At 43.9% G+C, this 18,203-nt stretch overlaps 1 protein-coding gene across 1 annotated transcript in view; it reads right to left on the bottom strand.

Moving 5' to 3' along the window:
- Positions 1 to 2,818: 2,818 nt before the first annotated feature.
- FBXL7 (F-box and leucine rich repeat protein 7) overlaps positions 2,819 to 18,203 on the bottom strand; it is a 418,157-nt gene continuing 402,772 nt past the window's right edge. Inside the window, exons 3-4 of the mRNA XM_059916135.1 lie at positions 10,991 to 11,602; positions 2,819 to 3,743 (exon numbers count right to left, since the gene is read on the bottom strand). Coding sequence (XP_059772118.1) covers positions 3,007 to 3,743; positions 10,991 to 11,602 — 1,349 coding nt within the window. The 3' untranslated portion in view covers positions 2,819 to 3,006. The remainder of the gene's footprint in view (positions 3,744 to 10,990; positions 11,603 to 18,203) is intronic.

Below are 18,203 nucleotides of genomic sequence, written 5' to 3'. Positions count from 1 at the left end.
ATATCCACTGCTGTAGAAATAGTAACGCATTCATTAAGAGTGCTGTCCAAGATTCTACTAGGGGTGTTACAAAATACGCCATAGATAACTTCCTAAAATGTGAAAAACTATAAATTCCAAAACACACCTGACTCCAAAGGGTGGGTTAGGGAATTGAAGACCTAAACTGTGAAGGTAACGGTTTTTCACTTACCTGCTAATTTTCAGCTAAAGACAGTGAACTAAGGGGAATGACAAAACCATGGGTGCAACTTTAAAGGGACAACTGCAGTGACCCGACCTGCTCTCTACTTCGACATGAGGCAAGTGTCTCCCTCACTCTTGATTGTCACCATCTGAACACCAGGCTCCTTTGGCCAGGGTTATTAAATGAGGCTTAACCCAATTACCAACGTATTGCTTTATTTCTTGGTGGTAGTAAATTAAGGCTTTTTAGAGTCATACAGCACGCAGTGATTTGAACATTAGAATTAAAACAACAACAACAACAACGAGCATTCAATTTTGCAGAGGCAGGAAGGAAGCAATGTTCAAAAACAGATCAATTTCCTAGTGAGGCTTTTTGCTTCGTCTCTAAAACTCTGCTGAGCTGTTTCCCCAGGAACCTGGGTCATAGGTCCCTACAACCAGGGGAAGCAGAATGCGTGAAGAGAAGACTGGGGAAAAGGGAGAAACTGGGAAAGACAAGTGCATGCTGGGCAATCGGTGTGAAAGTCGGCTTTGTCTCATGTTGGGAAGACGGGTTAGGTGCTGTGGTCAGGTGGTGGTGATAAAGGTATTTGGAATGGGATGCCCCTTCTCTGGTTCTGGGAGCCATTTTGGATCTCTCCTCTCATTCCGGGAGAATTAAACCAGCTCACTTGGAAGATTCCAGTGCCAGGGGTTAGGCACAATCCTTTGTGACTCTCAAATTCTGAAGCTTTAGACAGGGTCACAAATCATACAGCAGGGAAATGCTACCTTCAACCCCTTTCACGGTTCTAAACCTTGTGACCATCACTAGATACTATCCCCAGCCCAACAATTCCTTTGCCCCCATGGCACACAGCCTTGAGTGCACCTCTGAGCTGCTGACGGTGTTGATTGGAGAGGAGGTCATATTTCATATGATGCCACCTCACCCTACCTACTGCTTCTCAACACAGGACAAAGGCACGCAGGAGTGCAGTTGTCAAGCGGGGTGTAGGCTCGATCTGAAACCCATTCCACGTGCTTGACTTGGAGACGCAGAGGTTCTGGGTTTGGGTGGTGGATCCTTTGAGAAAGAAATGGATGAACTGTTTGAACAGTGACGGAGGAGGGCTGTTGCCAAAGAATAATTTAAGAGAGGTCATGGGTTTATTAACAAAAAGCAATTAAATTTCATGAAAACAAGCAATGGAATTTCTGGCATCCTGACTTCACACGAATGAGGATAGCAAATGGATGTCTATCCAAATAGGACCATTTAAAATGCGTACTTGGCAATGACTTTAACGTTGTATTCCAAGGGTCTGGTTGGTGGACCAGCACCTAAGTCTTATCATTGTGTTCCTTCTTCCATTTGTGTGGCACTTTTGAGTGGGGAGGATTTAAACTGCCTGGAAGTCTGCTCTGCGTCTTTGACAGAGGACATGCAAACAGTCACAGGGGAAGGCACACAAGGTGGCAATCTGCACGATTAAACACTTATGACTTAACCCCAACAGGCTTCATGAGATGAAGTCTGGATGCACAAAGAAACAGATAGATGAGGAAAGTAGAAATGTGATCTGAATGACAAAGAACCAAGGCGTCTGTTCCTCCCAGCTGCAGGGCAGATGTGTGCATGCATGCCACGTGTGCAGTGAGAGGGATTCGAAAAACCCTCGAGGGCATGTGTTCTCTTGGGCCTCCCTTGTTAATTAAAAATTATGAGTGTCTTTCCTCCTACTTGAAACCACTCAGAAAGATCACCCTGACTGGGGGATGTGGGTTTTGCTGGGATTAGGAAACCCACGGCCTCCATACGATGGTGTGGAGTGGAATGATGCCAAAAGCATCTGTGTACAGAAACCACCCATCTAGCTGGGCAGGAGAAGATGACCAAGAGACTTGCTCACCAAAACAAACAGGCTGTGAGTGATACTCAGACCGGAGTGAAGGACATACAGGACGCTGGTGTTGGCGTGTCTCCTGAAAGTATCCACAGAATCAACACCCTTGGAAGAAGCAGAGGTCTCCTGTGCTCTATGCCAAGGAAGCTGTTTACTGATGTCTCTATTCCCGCAGCTCTAAAATGGGCATGAAGCTAATCCTCGATTAGATCAGAGGATGGCCTCTGATTCGGTGCTGGAAGCCGAAGCCCAGAGAGGTCAAGTGCTTCACCCAAGGTCACACAGCTAGTAAGTGGCAGAGCTGGGGGGTGGGGGAACAAGGCAGGTCTCTTCCTCCACCATGCTGCCTGCCACCAATGATTCTTTAAAAAGGTTTAGAAGCGCTTCATATATACCAGGTGCTGTGACATTTATCTAACAAGAATTTGCTTGGGTGTGGGGCTGAAAAATGTGCTTTGGGCCAATCAAGCAGTTGAGAGAGGAGGTGGTCTGGAGAGCATTATTATTCTGATAATTTGCTGTTGGTGTAGGAGAGGGAGGAGTGGGGTAGGAGGCACCAGGGTGTAGACCTCGGGCTGTGGCCAGGAAAAGGGAGACAGAGAGAAAAAGGCGCGTTCCTAAAGACACTGCAATCCACTTTCTGAGGTACATCTTTCTGAGACGAGAAACTGCCTACAAATGACCTGACCCCTCCCAAAACCGTTGGCTGCGATAGAAATGTGCGCCCCCCCCCCCCCCCCCCCGCCAGCCTCCTTTCCTGGACCTCTGTTGCCCATGAGAAATTAGGAAAAAGAAAAGCCAGATTCCTAAGAACCTTCCTGGAAGAAAGAGCTGTTACGGGTGGGTGTCGGCGCTTACATATGCTGCTTTGAAAAAACATTTTGTTTTGTTCATGTCTGTATGAGAACAGCGACGGCTGGAAGCTGTCCCTTCAGAAGAAGGCAGGGTTGGTGTGCTCGATGACGCAGCGCTTGCAGTGGCGTTTCACGAAGCGCAGGGCCTCCACGGACACCTCGCAGTCCTGCACGTTCAGCAGCTGCAGGTCGAAGCAGTTGGCCGCCACGATCTGCAAGCCCTGGCCCGTGATGCTCTCGCAGGACTTGAGGCTGAGCCGCTTGAGATTGAAGCAGTTCAGGGCCAGGCACTCCAGGCCCGTGTCGGAGACCAGAGGGCATTTGCCGATGTCCAGAGACTTGAGTTTCGCGCAGTTCTTGGCGAGGTACTCCACGCCGTGGTCCGTGATGCCCTCGCAGCCCCTCGCGTTGAGGTAGCGCAGCTTGCCGCAGTACTTGGCCACGTAGCGGATGCCCACGTCGGTCACGCGGCCGCAGTGGGCGATGCTGAGGTACCGCAGGCGGGACTCCAGCTTGGCGATCTCTCGCAGGCCGAAGTCGCTGACGAAGCGGCAGTCGCTGACGCTCAGCTCCTTGATGGAGGCGCAGTAGATCATCAGGTAGCGGAGGCCCTCGTCCGTGAGACGGACGCAGCGGCGCAGGTACAGGTGGGTCAGCTGCGTGCAGTGCGCCGCGATGGTGTGCAGGCCTTCGTCCTCCAGCACGAAGCAGTCCGTCATGTCCAGGTAGCGGATGGAGATCTGTTTGCCATGCAAGGGGGACAGTTTAATGGAGGCCTCCCGGGTCAAGCTGATGCAGGTCACTTTGGAGCAGCCTACACGAAGAGACAGAACACACGCTCAGAGCGACCTCCGAGAACGGGGGGTGCGGGCGCAGCTGGGGGACTCCTTTACGGATTCCTACCCCTCTCTGGATTCAGGTCCTGAGGTTACCCCTTCCCTTCCCAGCCCCTACGGAGGAGGAATGCAAGAATGGGCTTTCCATGTTCCTCATTTAACGACTTTGGGTTTAAGAGGCTTTGGGGCTCTAGAATCAGAAAGATAACGGTTCCAATTCCAGATCCATCACTAGTTGCCTGACGTTGGGCAAATCAATCCTTCTCGGTACTTCCTTCGTCTTAAAATAAGGACGATCACGTTCCCTGCAAGGTGGCTGTGAAGAGGCAATGAGACCATGTGTGTAAATATCCTGCCCTGGCCCTGGAAAGTTCGGGAAGCTCAGTAAAGGTTAGTTCTCACCCTACAATGATCTGGTCCAAAGAAGTGAGATATGAGATAGAAGGGTTGGCCATGACCTGGGTGTGGCAGAAAGAGAACACTGGCTTGGGGCTCACAAACCAGTTCAGATCTACTTTTTATGGCCTGAGGCAGGAGGCTCAACTTTCCTGAGTCTCAAGACTCTCCTGTGAAATGAGAATGAGTAGCTGGCGTGCCTCCACGGGTTATAATGAGGATGCAACAAGAGATAATGGATACGGACGTACTTTGAAAACTATGGCAAGTGTATATATCAATAGTTATTAGTCTAACAAGGTGGCCGTTTAGGGATTCAGTTCAACCCTCTTTGGTCAAGGAAGAACAATTGTGTCATCGGGGTTATTCCTCTAGCCCCTCAACCAGTTTCCCTGCCCTGCCCTTACCCTCTATGGTCTATTCTCCTCACAGCAGCCAGAGAGATTCTGGAAAACAGAATTCCATCTATATCATGCTCAAAGCCTTCAGAAGGCACCCATCTCACACCACGTGTAAAATCGAAAGGGGCCTCCAAGGACCTGCACCCCCGTGCCCTTATCTCTTACCCCCTCTTCCAACCCTACTGGCCTCCTTGCTGGTTCCCAGATGGCTCAGGTGCCCCCCTGCCTCAGCATGTGTGCACTGGACAGAGTTTCCTTGGATAGTGCCATGGGCCACTTCCACTTTCTTAGGTCTCTGAGCAAATGTCCCTTTATTGGACAATTCTTCCTTCTTCACCCTGTATGAACTAGTATCCCCATTTATTTTCAGCACTTGTTATCACCTTGAGGCACTATATATTTATTTATTCACTTATGTATTTGCTGTCCTCACTCTGTAGTGTAAGCTCCTGAGAAAAGGGACTCTGCACTGTTCACCGCTGTATCCCTCATACCTGGTTCATAGCTGGTGCTCACTGAGTATCTGTTGAATGAATGAATGATTTATAGAGTGCGTACAGTCTTTTCTAAGAAGACCTGATGGGATAATCCAACTTCCAACATTTAAATGTCCTCGGGACTTTGACCGTAGCTGATGTATATCTACACTGAAAAACTGATTGTCTGTTTTATAGTTAATTATAATGCCTCTTATTTATGTTGAATTATGAAGTTTACAAAGTGCTTTTATAAACATTTTCTCACTTGATTCTTAAAAACATCCATCTTACAGATAAGGAAATTAGTGCTGAGGAAGATATCTTTAGATGCCTCTCGAAACACTGTTTCCAACCTCCCTTCCCCTAAGAATGTCTGTGTGTATATGCATTTTATATGCATATATTTATACTATACATTATATAATTATTATATATTTTATATATAATGAATATTATATATATAATATATAATGAATATATAATGACATATGAAACCCTCATTTAATTGTGTATTTCAGTTCATTGGCTATTACTCTTTAAAATATGTACAATATATTTTTCATATATGAATATAATTAATATCCATAGCTGATCCACATTATATAAATAAATGTATATGTATACATATATTTCATTCTGCTACATAGACCGCATATATACTTTTCATTTTCTCTTTGCTTTCCCCAAATCCCTCTGGCAGCTCTAAAGCCAGGTGCCTCAACCTTGGCAGCTCTGTGCCTTGGTTGATGACGTCATCTCCAAGGCTCCTAAACGACCACGTGACAGTGCTAACGGGGAATTTTCCTCCCACTCCTGGCAGGCTGCCCAGGAAACTCTTATAAAGTTCAGGTCATGGGAATAATGAGGTTCAGAAGCCATGTGCTACCAAGTCAAAGAATTTCAGGAAGGAGCAAAGCATATACTCCAACACTGGAGAACAAAGATGCAGCTTGTGTCAAGGTTGCCCACACTACTCCAGTGGGCTCCGTGGTTTTGCGGAACGTGGTTGGTACCCTTCAACTGTAACTTTGAAATCTTCCTTTATTTTGAATTTCTTTTTTATACTGACTGGGATCCTGCTTATGCTGAATTTATATGTTCACAGTAGTGGTTGCCCATCTGTGATGCCTGTGAAGGCACTTCGGTTTTTCAAGATCATAGGACAACCTTTGTTCCTAAACGCTTAGTTCCAGTTTCCTATTAAAAAAAAAAAAAATCTAGTAAAATCTGCTGCACTCCAGGGAGGATACTCTATTTGGTCCAGGGAAATATCAATATATGCTTGGTTTTTGAAACTAAGCCCCAAATTTAATGAAATGCTAGCTGAGCTCAGTTTTGGTAAAGACACTATTTTGATATGCTTGCATCATTTTAGATCAATAATTTAAAATTTAAGCTTTAGCCTTAATTCTTACAGATTTGCTAAGTTTGGGTTGAAAAGAAAGTAAACTGGTTCATGGCTCAGTAGGTAATATCTGTGGCTAGTGGATGCATTCATACATAACAGACATGGAGAGAACCTGAGAAATCATTCAATTTAAACTTCAGTTTTTAAAGATGAGGCATCTCAGATTCAGTGAGATTATAGGACTTGTACAGTCAGACTAGGGAAAAGTTTCCTGATCCAAGGTTTCTAATATAGCAGGGATGGTATATATAGCATGCAATTGATGAATTGCATGAGAGATTTACAGTAGATGTGTCTGCATGAAGTGAATATTTAGACACTGGGGCATCAGAAGTCTTGGGAGTGGTGATACCTATATGGGGATTCTTGGAAGAGCAAAACAATTTTAATACACAGATACGGAGCTCAGGTAGTATAAGGTAATAGTATGAGTAAATTCGAGAGACAAGAAAGCATAGAGGCAGAGGGGGAGTGAGGAGTGTTGATAGGCTAGAACATAGGATTTAATGGCAACTAAGATGGGAATGGTCCATTGGGATCAGATCTTGGGGGCCTGCCTTAACATTCAGGGTAAGGAGTAGGGATATTACACAACAGAGAGTGAACAGTATGGGTTGAACAAATCTGGGGATATCTTCAATTAATTCCAGATTTGGTTCAGCCACAAATATGCTCTTCATTACCACTTCCTCTCATTATTGGGGTAATATCTACTTCTCTGGGACATAAAAGGCCAGATGAAGACCAACTACTGTCATTGAAGACCAACTACTGCCTTGCAAGCATGTTAATAACTATGACAATCCAAAAATGATGATAACAGTTATGATTTATTGAATGCTTACTACATGGTTTTCAGCAGAACACACATGTGAGGACTTACCATGAATTAACTCATTTAATCCTCCCAATGAACTCAATTTTACTGGTGAGGAAGTTTTAGTTACTGCACACAGCTTCCTAAATGCTTGCTCAGAGTATTAACCAATGACAACTTTGTTTGAACCCTTCAGAGGTCAAGATGACTGTTTAGGGCTCTGACACCCCTCTGTTCACTTAATTATAATATCGTAAAGTGCAGAGATAAAATATGCCTCATTTTTTGCCCACATAAAGCTCGTAATGAATTGAGAGAAAGGAATCTGGGAATATACAAGTATAAAGTTGCAAAACCCAGTAACACTCTACCTGCTTATACTCAAAAGGTAGACACCTGGGAGGAAACCTTCAGCTTATCGGGCATCAGGCGGGGAAGGCTTTACTTAAGGGATGCTGCACTGGGGGTCCAGCAATGAGAAATCTGTTAAAGAGGGCTGCTGGGGAGAGGCAGGGGGCAGAGGAGGGAATGGCACGCAGGTCAGAGAGTGCCCACACATCACAGTGTGCACAGACATGATGTGTTTGGGAAACGCAACTGGTTCTACAGAAGGGAGCACTGAGGTTCCATAGGAAAGGCGTGAGGTTTGAACTTGAAAAGGGCAGCTCACGAAGGGCCATATGTACTCTGCTGAGGAACTTTTTCCTGTATGTCATGAGGAGGAATTGGAGATTTTATGCAGGAAAACGGATGGTTAGACTTGCAGTTTGAAGACATCCCTTTGGAGGCTGGCCGTGTGGGGGGCGGGTTGATGAGGTTGAGATGGGTGTAGGGGCAATGATGGGGGAAGCATGCATCCAGGCTGGCAGGTAGGGGAGAGGGACGGACTCAAGGTTCTGGGGAAGTAGAATCACAGGGACAGGATTCAACTGGTCTGATATAAAAGATTAGGAAGAGTAGTAACGAGGACTCCCAGATCTCCAATTACAGGGGACCCTTTTGAAGCCATTTCACTTGTAATAATCACAAGATTTTACACTTTAAAAATTGGTTAGTCTTAATATAGTCCATTGATGTTTAATGATGTTATTAATTGTGATGTTTAATTTTATGTGTCAACTTGACTAGGTGACGAAATGCCAAGATATTTGGCTAAGCCTTATTTCTGGTGTGCCTGTGAGCGTGTTTCTGGTTAAGATGAACATTTGAACCGGGGAACTCAGTCGAGCAGTCTGCCCTCCTCAGTGCAGATGGACACCATCCGATCTGTTGAGGGTCCGAATAGAACAGAAGGTGGAGGGTGGAGAACCCTCGCTCTGCCTGAATGTTTGAGCTAACACGTTGGTCTTTTCCTGCCTTCGGACTGAGACTTACACCATCAGCAACCCTGGTTCTCAGACTTTTAGACTCAGACCAACTGCATCACTGTTCTTTCTGGGTCTCCAGCTTGCAGACGGCAGACCGTAGGACTTCTCAGATGCCGTAATTGTGTGAGCCAATTCCTCTTAATAAATCTCTTTATATATATACTATTGGTTCTATTTCTCTGGAGAACCCTGACTAAACTTTAATAAAAGGTAATAAGTGATAATGAAAAAACACTAGAGCTAGTTATAGTAACTTTCAATGACTTGAAAAGATAACTTTCAAGGGATGGGAGGGGCAGTCTCACGTCCTCTGGGGGAATTAGGCTCTAGACCAGCGATGAGTCTTCCAAAGTCAAGTTTATTGCCATTGAGAAGGTGGTCACTGTCAGAGGCCAGCTGTGAGAACCAAAGGGAACAAGGCATAGGCGAAATCACAATTTCTAGATTCCCTCAGAACCGGAGGGCACTGTTCAGAGGTGGTGATACAAATCCATCCCTATGGCTTGTTGGGTCCTTCAAGTTCATCTACATGAAAATACCCATCACCACTCCTGCCAATATCTACAATTATGTGCTCTCGGTGAGTTAGAGCTTCCCCCGTGTACACAGTCTTTATATACCCAGATCACAGCGTGTCATCGGAAGACATGTGAGGAAGATACACAAATATTTTAGGTTCTGCAATGGGGCAGGTTGATAATGACGAAGGGCATCAAGGCTTACATAATGGTTAGCAAAGGGACCAAGCAGGATCCATACACTCAGGCTAGAAGCCCAGAAATTTCCATTCTCAAATAGCCAAAGTAGTTTCTGCATTTCTGCATTTCAAACGGACTCCAAGGACAGAACACAATTACTTGCAGCCTGTACTGAGGGTGCATGGGGTGCCCCTTTAACAAAGATGAGGATTCCAAAAATGAGTCATTTTCTAATCTGAGAAAATGAGGTGTTTATAAAAGAGGCCCACAAGCTTCACAATCTTAGCCTTTTAAAGAATCCAATCCCTTAGCCCCCCCGTCCCTTTTTTTTTTTTTTTTAAACGAAGAGGAAACACATCTAGAGAAAGCTGTGAATTGTCCCAAATCACAGAGTTTTGAAACTGGTTTCTACAACATCACAATGCTTTCTTTTTCCAGAATTCCTTGGGGGGAAAATGTAAGAAAACCTTTTCGTTTCCTGCTTCTTTATGCCAACAGCTGCTCATGACGAACTGAACATAAGGTTTCTACGGCTTTGTCCTGGAGCCAGCTGAAGGAGGGGGGGGCAAAGAGCTGCTTTCCAGCAAGGGAAAGAATCTGCGAGAAATAATTGACTGTCATCTGAAATATTTTCAGATGTCGGTTTTCAAAAGAGAGAGCGAGCTCAGAGAGGAGACTTTTACCTCAGCTTTCGCTGGAGGGTATCATTTACCTCAGATGCTTGTAAATCCCCAATTCTGTTTATTCACCCGTCACAGTGGTTTTTACTTCTTGACCCTCTTCCCCAACAATCCCTGAGGTTGTAGCTCACGCTGTTCATTTCTTTAACTCCCTGATGCATCTTACACATTTCAGCCTCTCGAATGTTCGTCTTCTGACGGAGCAGTGAATGAGATAAAGAAAGGCTGTCAGTCCGGCTGGATCCACGTCTGGCGCCTAAGTATGAGTCTGGGTTTTAATTCTTCCTGCCTGAGAGAGGGCTTCAAGCAAAGCAGCCATGCTGGGATTTCCTTCATTTTTTAAAAGGAACTAAAAAGGCTCTCCCTGGTGGGCCCTAACCTTGCACTACTAATTGAGAACTGTGCTTGAGAAAAGATGCAAAATCAACCCAAGGGCGAGGAGAGTAGGGGTGAAATATGAAGAGATGCTTGGCCGTGATGGATTTTCCCCAATGTCTGCAAAATGGTGAACAATCACAATCACAGGCCACAACACAGAATCAGCTTACACACAGCTCTCAGGCTCCATGAAACAGTAACCAGTGGACGTCAGGGCAGTTTCTAAACTACCTCCGTTTGAGTTAGAGAGTGGGTTCCTATTTATCTGTGATTAGATATTTAGTTCCCATTATCTACGGTTGCTCTGAAATTACTTTGAGAAGGATGGGGAGGAAAGACACACTTAAAAGTCACCCCAACTTGAACTGCCGGACAAAAGGTGCCTCTAGTTCCTCTAAGAAGTTGACATCATTTGATGAAAGGCATACCTCTGGCCCCCAGGGTCATGATTCCGTAAAGACAGTTTTTCAGGAAGAAGAGGAGTCAGCCTCCTGACCCCTGGCTATCACAAGGGGGACCCGTCCCAGGTGGCAGTGTCCTTTACGGGTTCGGGATGGTGCACTGGGAAGGGCCTGCCGATGGCAGGTAAGTGGCCACATACCTGACACATCCAGGTGCTCCAGATTGGGACAGAGGGACACCACATCGAAGACTGCCTCGTTGGAGATATTGTAGCAGCCCGAGACTTCCAGCCGCCGGAGCTCCGGGCAGCACTGGGCAATGGTGTAAAGACCTCGGTCCGTGAGCCGCCTGCAGCCACTGACACTTACGGTTTCCAGCATGAGACAGACGTTGGGTGTGTCCTGACAGAGCCTGCGGGTCAGCACCTTGAGGGCGCGGTCCACGTTGATGGTCTCGCCCGTCAGGCGGATAGTCCTCCAGAGGCGCGGGTCCCAGGCCAGGTTGTACCAGCGGCGGCACACGCGGGCGCAGCGGCACAGCTGGTTGGTGGGCAGGAAGGAGAAGATCTGCACCATGGCGTGGTCCGGGAGCCGTTCGATGCTGGCCTGCTCCTTCTGGGGCCGGGAGGCGAGCCGGATGAGCGGGTGGGTGAGGCGGGTCGGGGGCGGGGAGTGGACCATGGCCACCGTCTCCCCGGTGATGGAGGACGAGGAGGTGGACGAGCCCCTTCCATTCTGAAATCCCGGCAGGTTGGGTGGACATATCAGGGCTGGGCTGGGCGTGCTCAGTGTGCGCATGCTCAGGTCGGAGTCTGGCAAAGGACATAGAGCAAAGGGTTAAGGATGGCCGGAGCGGAGCCCCGGGAAGGAGGCAAGGGAGGTGACACTCATGCCACTGACATCCCTCCTGGGCCGACCCCTGCTGAATCCATCACCGGAAGTGGAAGCACATGCATGTTTCACCCATTCCAGAAAAGGGCTAATCCTCCAAGATTTACACCCGGGGTGGGCAAACTATCTGTAAAAGGCCAGATAAGAAATAGCTGAGGCACTGCAGGCCATATGGGTTCTGTCTCTGCTGCAATTACTCAACCCTGCTGTTTTAGTGCAAAAGCTGCCATAAACAATATGTAAACAAGCAGTCATGGCTATTTTTCCATAAAATTTGTCCTGTAAAAACAGATGAGCTGATTTGGCTCAGCTGACCTTTGATCTATGCTAATGGTGATTATCTAAAGGGCACAAGGGCTATAGTTTGCTGACCTTTGATCTACGTTAATGGTGATTATCTAAAGGGCACAATTTCAAAGTTTCATTATTTCTATACTGGGAAGAAAGCTCATATATTATGAACACAAACTGATTTACCTTTCTGATTATACTTTAGTTAGGCAGATGATCATGCTTCATTTACGAATGAGGGGAATGTGTTTCACAAAAGGGGAAGACTGGCCAGCGGGTATAGAGAACATTTGCTGTCTTTGCCCTCACCTGCCCCCTGGGGTTCAGTCCCCCGTCGTTTGATAACGGTACCCCAAACTCTGCGGTCTGAGTTCTGGAGAGCCCCTGCTTCCTTCCTCCGTTAGACCTGGCACCTCAGATGGTATTTCCTGGCCTTGAATATCTGTGGCAATACTTATTTTTCCTTCTTATTAATCATTCCTCCCTTTGCATTTGAATAATGTGACTCATATTCTGTTCCTCAGAACCAGAAAGATCACTTGATGAAGATGCAAGTGGTTTTTAAGTTTATGAGGGATTGAGAGTTCTTTAGAATACTGCTTTAAGAAGTCTGCTCATTTCATAGCTGCCCCTCTCTCAACCTTGAGAGACATATATACATATATACGGAAGAATTTATTCTCGTGCTATATAAATATATTTATATAGTATATATTTTACATATTTATATGGATAGATTTATTTAGGAAGACATTTATTCTCTTTCTAAATATGTTTATGTATTTCATACAGATGTGTGAATATACATTTATATATATAGAGAGAGAGGGAGAGAGAATGAATTTACCTCCAAAATACACATTTCTTTATCTGTGAAATAAGTGAGTTGATCTAGATAATTTCTAAGTCATTTCCAGCTCTAATTATAGCTCTAAAGACTTAAACAAAAATTCTATCCTTGTGTGCTTTTTCACATTTCGTACCTTCAGAATTTTCAAACACTTGTCTTTTCATAGAACTTCCGGCAATAACATATAACACAAGAACTTCTGACACAGGACATCTCTGCCGTCTACTTGTAGTTTTCTTATTGATATACTTTTTCTACTTCTATGTTTTCTTTTGAATTTACTTCTCTGTAACCTAACACTGAGACTGTCCTACACATGTCCACCACTATTGCTCTTGGAGCATCCTTAAATTATTATCTGTACACCCCTCTCCCCCCGACACACCTATACATACACCTTGTCTGCCTCTTGAAATGCAAACACCTTTTGTGACTGAGTGCAAATGTCACCTCCACTAAGAATACTTCCTTAGTGTCTTTGAGATATAATTAATCCCTTCCCTTTTGAAATTCCCATCCTTTGTTATACAGGCATGTGTGAATTTATCTTTCCCTAATGTGCCTCATTGTATTATTTTTCTCACGTTTGCATTTCTCCCTATATCCCCATATCCTTTGTCATGTATCTTTGCAGTCTTCCTAGGCAGAGTATATTTCTTCCATCCAGTGATGTTGGCTTTGGCCATGTGACTTGCTTTGGCTAGTGAATATTAGGGGATGTGATTTGTCCAAAGCCATTTGTGTGGTTGGGCTTGCCCACCTGCTTCTGTCATCACCATGGGAAGAACATGCTTGGCTGGTCCACTCATCTTAGGATGACGAGAGGCCCATCATCTCATCAGATGAGCAGACAGAACTGGCCCCAACCTGCAGCTCAGGGCCAAGCTCAACCAAGCCCGGTTCGAGTCAATGGATGCCCAGATGAACCACAGACGTGGGAGCTAGAATACTGAGTTTTGGGATGATTTGTACCACAGTATTGCTGTGGCAACAGATGACAGATATGTCTTCTATTACACTAAAAACTCCTTTGAGACAGGATTAAATCCTTTTCTTATTTGTGTCCTGGCAGCCCCTGACGTAGGTTTATGGTACATAGTAGGTGCACATAAATGTCTTGAATTGAAAGGAAATATTTATACGTTTAAAAAGGATTAATATCTAGCTTGGCATGTACTTTTCTATCCCAGGTGGTATACATACTGCATTTTAAGTCATTCATAAGAAAAGAAATATGTACCTCTCTCTTTTGTAATCAGCTACAATAAACAGTAAATCTTTAAGGAAAACCTTAAGTGTACACCAATTAGGGATTTCAGAACTGCCATCCAAGCTACCATGGTACTAACCATCATTACATAAACTCCAAGAATTGCCTCTGAAGTTACCATTTTTCTTAGGCAGTTGAACAACTTCTTTTGGACCAGGAAGGAGGGGCAATCTTAGGCTTTCAGCTCTGACATTTTAGCAGCTGTGAGGGCTCTGAAATCTCTCTCCTGCCTGCCTACATTCTGTTCGTCTTAAGAGAGAAGACACTTAATTGTTCTGTGGAGACCTGCACGGCTTGATTTAGGCCCCCGAGGAGTGAACTATACTTACGATGGAGGTGGAGGTGGATTCCTAAAACCTGCATCTATAACGGGTTCACTTTTCGTCGCTCTTTCATCCTCCCAGCGCTGGATTATAGGAATGCATCCAGATTGCCTAGCACGGCCGTGCATTTAGTAATGTTTTTAGTTCCTTCCTTTCTTTTCTTTGCCAATAATCATGCCCTGGTATTAAGGGAATTCACACTTAGAAAAAGATGGCAGTCTGGCACCTCCGTGGGGAACATTCTGCCCTGGGAGACTCAGGGGGGCACAGTAATGGCTCTCCTCTCTAGCGCTTGGCAACAGGATTCTCATCAGTAATTCATGACGGCTCTGGACTGCTCCCCAAGGTGGGAGGAGAGTAGGGGAGTCTGGGAGATTTCGGCCAGAAAACCTGGATGTGTCTTTTTCCAGAGCGTACACCAGGTTTCTCTGAGTTTTTCCTATTTATTCTACAGTAGGTAAAAAACCCTCTGAGAATTTTTGAAAGGATACAGTTTGTCATAATTGAATAAATAGCACCCGATAATTATAAAAATAATGAAGAATGATGAGTAATGCTATGGTCTGAATGTTTCTAGCCCTCTCAAAATCATGTTGAGTGAATCTTAACCCCCAAGTTGATGGTACTAGGGGTGGGGCCTTTGGGAGGTGATTAGGTCACGAGAGGAGAACCCTCATGAATGGGATGAGTGCCTTTATAAAAGAGACCTCACAGAGCTCGCTCTCACTTCTGCCGCGTGAGGTGACAGTGAGAAGGCAGACATCTACGAGGAAGTGGGCCTCCACCAAACACCGAATCTGCCAGCACCTTGATCTTGGACTTGCAGCCTCCAGAACCGTGAGAAATACATTTTTGTTGTTTATAAGCCACCGAGTGCCTTTTTGCAATAGTAGCCTGAACAGACTAAGACAAATAACACCTGGAGCTATTTATATCTAGATGTTGTCACAAAGTATCTTTTCTTGATATTTTACATCAAGAAACATATATATTTGGGGAAATAGAAATATACAAATATATTTTTTTCGCAGAATACATGCACACATAAACACATAAGCACAAATTTTTAATTTGGAAATAAATGCTATTATGGAAAAAATATGCATAGCTTGCCACATAGTTTCTTTTACCCTTTGATACTTGGAGCCATTTATTGCCACAAGGTATGATTTATATAAACAGGAAGTACTTTTTCCGTATAGAACGATCAAGAGTCCTAGAGTATAAATGTCTATGTGCCAGGAAAAGATTGTATGGCTTCAGATTCAAAACAAGGACCATTTCCGCTACCAAGTCACGCATTCCATGTGCCCATTGCACTGCGGAAGGACCTAATGCTCTCTTTGTACATAGTTTTTTCTCCTATGTCCTTTTCAGAGGACTGGCATCTAAATGGACATTGGCAACAGCTGCTAATTTTTCTGACAGAGCTTAGAAACAAGGATGCTGATGCCCTGATACCTGGACACACACTCAGACAGGAAAGGATCAAAGACAAATATTAAGACGAGAGAGTTAGAAGAAGCCTGGAACCCTCCTCGTGGCCTTGTGACATTGCAAGACAAACAGAAGCAGAAAGAAAGATGACTTTATATGAACTTAGAATATGACTTTAGAATATTTTGTAGGAGTGAACATATTTTCATATCTGAATACCTATTCCAAGTGAATTTCTACCTATCTGATGTCTTGAGGGCAAACTCAACCTGTTCATCTCAGCAGTAGGGTGATACCCATTGGGAGATAACACAGTGTAACAATCACTGCGAGGATATTATCGCTACTTTTACTACATTGTACACTTTTGTATACATTTATATAAAAATTAGCCATTATACTACATCTTTCTTTACTGTCCCCCCTAGGCAAATGGTGAGATGCATGGATAATATATGGAAGAACTACCCTGCCAGGCATTATTTTGAGCAGGGAAAATAGCACTGGCAGAAAGTACCAAGTGAAATATACACCTCCAAAAGCTTCTATCAAGAATCAAATCTACTGATGCTTGCATTAAGTGTCCTTAAATTCTGAGAAGTCCTTTTGATAACTGGAATTGGCATCACGAAATGGCACAGAATAGCTTGTTTAAAAGCCCTTCTTCCCTGCTGCTTCTATGGCATCCACATGGCCATGAGGCGCAGATACCACCCACAGCGTTCTTGGCAAGAATCACTGGAAGGGGGGTATGCAAAAGCCGCTTGGATCACTTCTTTGAAGATCAAATGTCCCCTGAAATATCAGGACAAGGAATGCCCAAACTCTTAGGAGACAAATACATCTTCATCACATATGAAAAATTTCCAGAATGTAAAAGGTAGGTGGCTTTTTAAATTTACCAAGACTGCTGTCTACTCTGCAGACAATCTATGAGCAAACCTTTTTTCAAAAATAAATACATGAATTGATAACGGAATCAGTTAAAGGTAGACTCAGTGAATTACTTCGTTGTAGGATGGATCAGTGAATGGAGGGATGGACAAACAGACAAAGCTATAAAAGGAAAAATGATAAAATCTGCAAAAAAGGACATGTTTGGTTAATTTCACATATAAAAATGGAATTGGAAAAGAGGTTGTCAGTTATGAATATGTAAGACTCTAAGAAAGATAGAGATGAACACATGTAAATGTCATGAAAGCAGAATGGGAGAATTTAAGGAGAAACAAACAATTTTTTGCAATAGGACATGTATTTTGTGGCATATCTGTGTCTCCTAATGGTATCAGGAAGCTGGATATATCCTCCAAACCGAAACAGAACATAAAAACACACACCACTGATGTCTTCAGGAAAATATACAGAATAAACTGCAAGGAATATATACATAGGGATAGACACTGGGTATGAAAATTCAGTAGGTTGGGATGCTGCAGATTCTTGGATTACAGATTTATAGGCAGAAAAGAAAGTGACGATTCATTTATTCACTGGATCATTTAACACACATGGTTACTGTTGCCTGAGTGCCCAGTGTGGTCTGGAAGGGAGGAGTTTTTGCACTTGAGTAGATTATAAAGCAAATGTTCCCAACCCACCTCCTTTCTGCACTGCAGCCCCATTCAAGTACGTCCACAGCAAAGACTCTGCCCTTTCCAATTGCTTCTAGCCTTTAGGGAGAGAGAAAAAAAGACTCTATGTTGAGAATGTGCCTGAATCACACAAAATCCAGGATGGAAAAGGATAGAAAAGTATGTCTAAGTCTGAAAAAATAGTCAGTTTTCAGGCGTCTAAGGTAAGGACAGTGAATATAAAATCTCCTAGAAGTGGAAAACATTTGAATTAAAGAATATTTTTTGGTAAACTTTTGGATTTTCTCAAAATGAGGCTAATTTTCATTTCATACAATGGAGATCCTAAATCAAATGAATAGAATTATACTTTTTTATACTGATATTTTCATCTGTTGTCTAAAATAAGAGACAGTGGATACTTTAAAGTTTAAGAACTTGTGGCTCCATTAATAATTTCAAACATTTCCAAGTACGTGATTTATGTGCAAACGATGTGTTTTATGTTGTTAAATTAAATATGTAAAGAATACGAAAAAGTATAGCTGTCTTTTTCTGGAGGGAAAACCCTATGAACTTTTATTCTCATGGTTTCAAAAGTCCTAGAAATTTTACCTCTTCAGTAATTATAGTACAGTATCAAAAATATTCAAGGCATCTCATGCATACATGCTTATTAGACACATTTTCTTCTAACTAGATAGCTGCCTGTTTTGTACAAGTTTTTATTTTCAAACCACTGCTGTTTACACTCTAGGAAGTCATATTTACATTACA

The sequence above is a fragment of the Balaenoptera ricei genome, chromosome 3 (genome assembly GCF_028023285.1).
Source record: "Balaenoptera ricei isolate mBalRic1 chromosome 3, mBalRic1.hap2, whole genome shotgun sequence".
NCBI classification, from domain to species: domain Eukaryota; kingdom Metazoa; phylum Chordata; class Mammalia; order Artiodactyla; family Balaenopteridae; genus Balaenoptera; species Balaenoptera ricei.
This window is presented reverse-complemented; position numbering and strand designations above follow the sequence as displayed.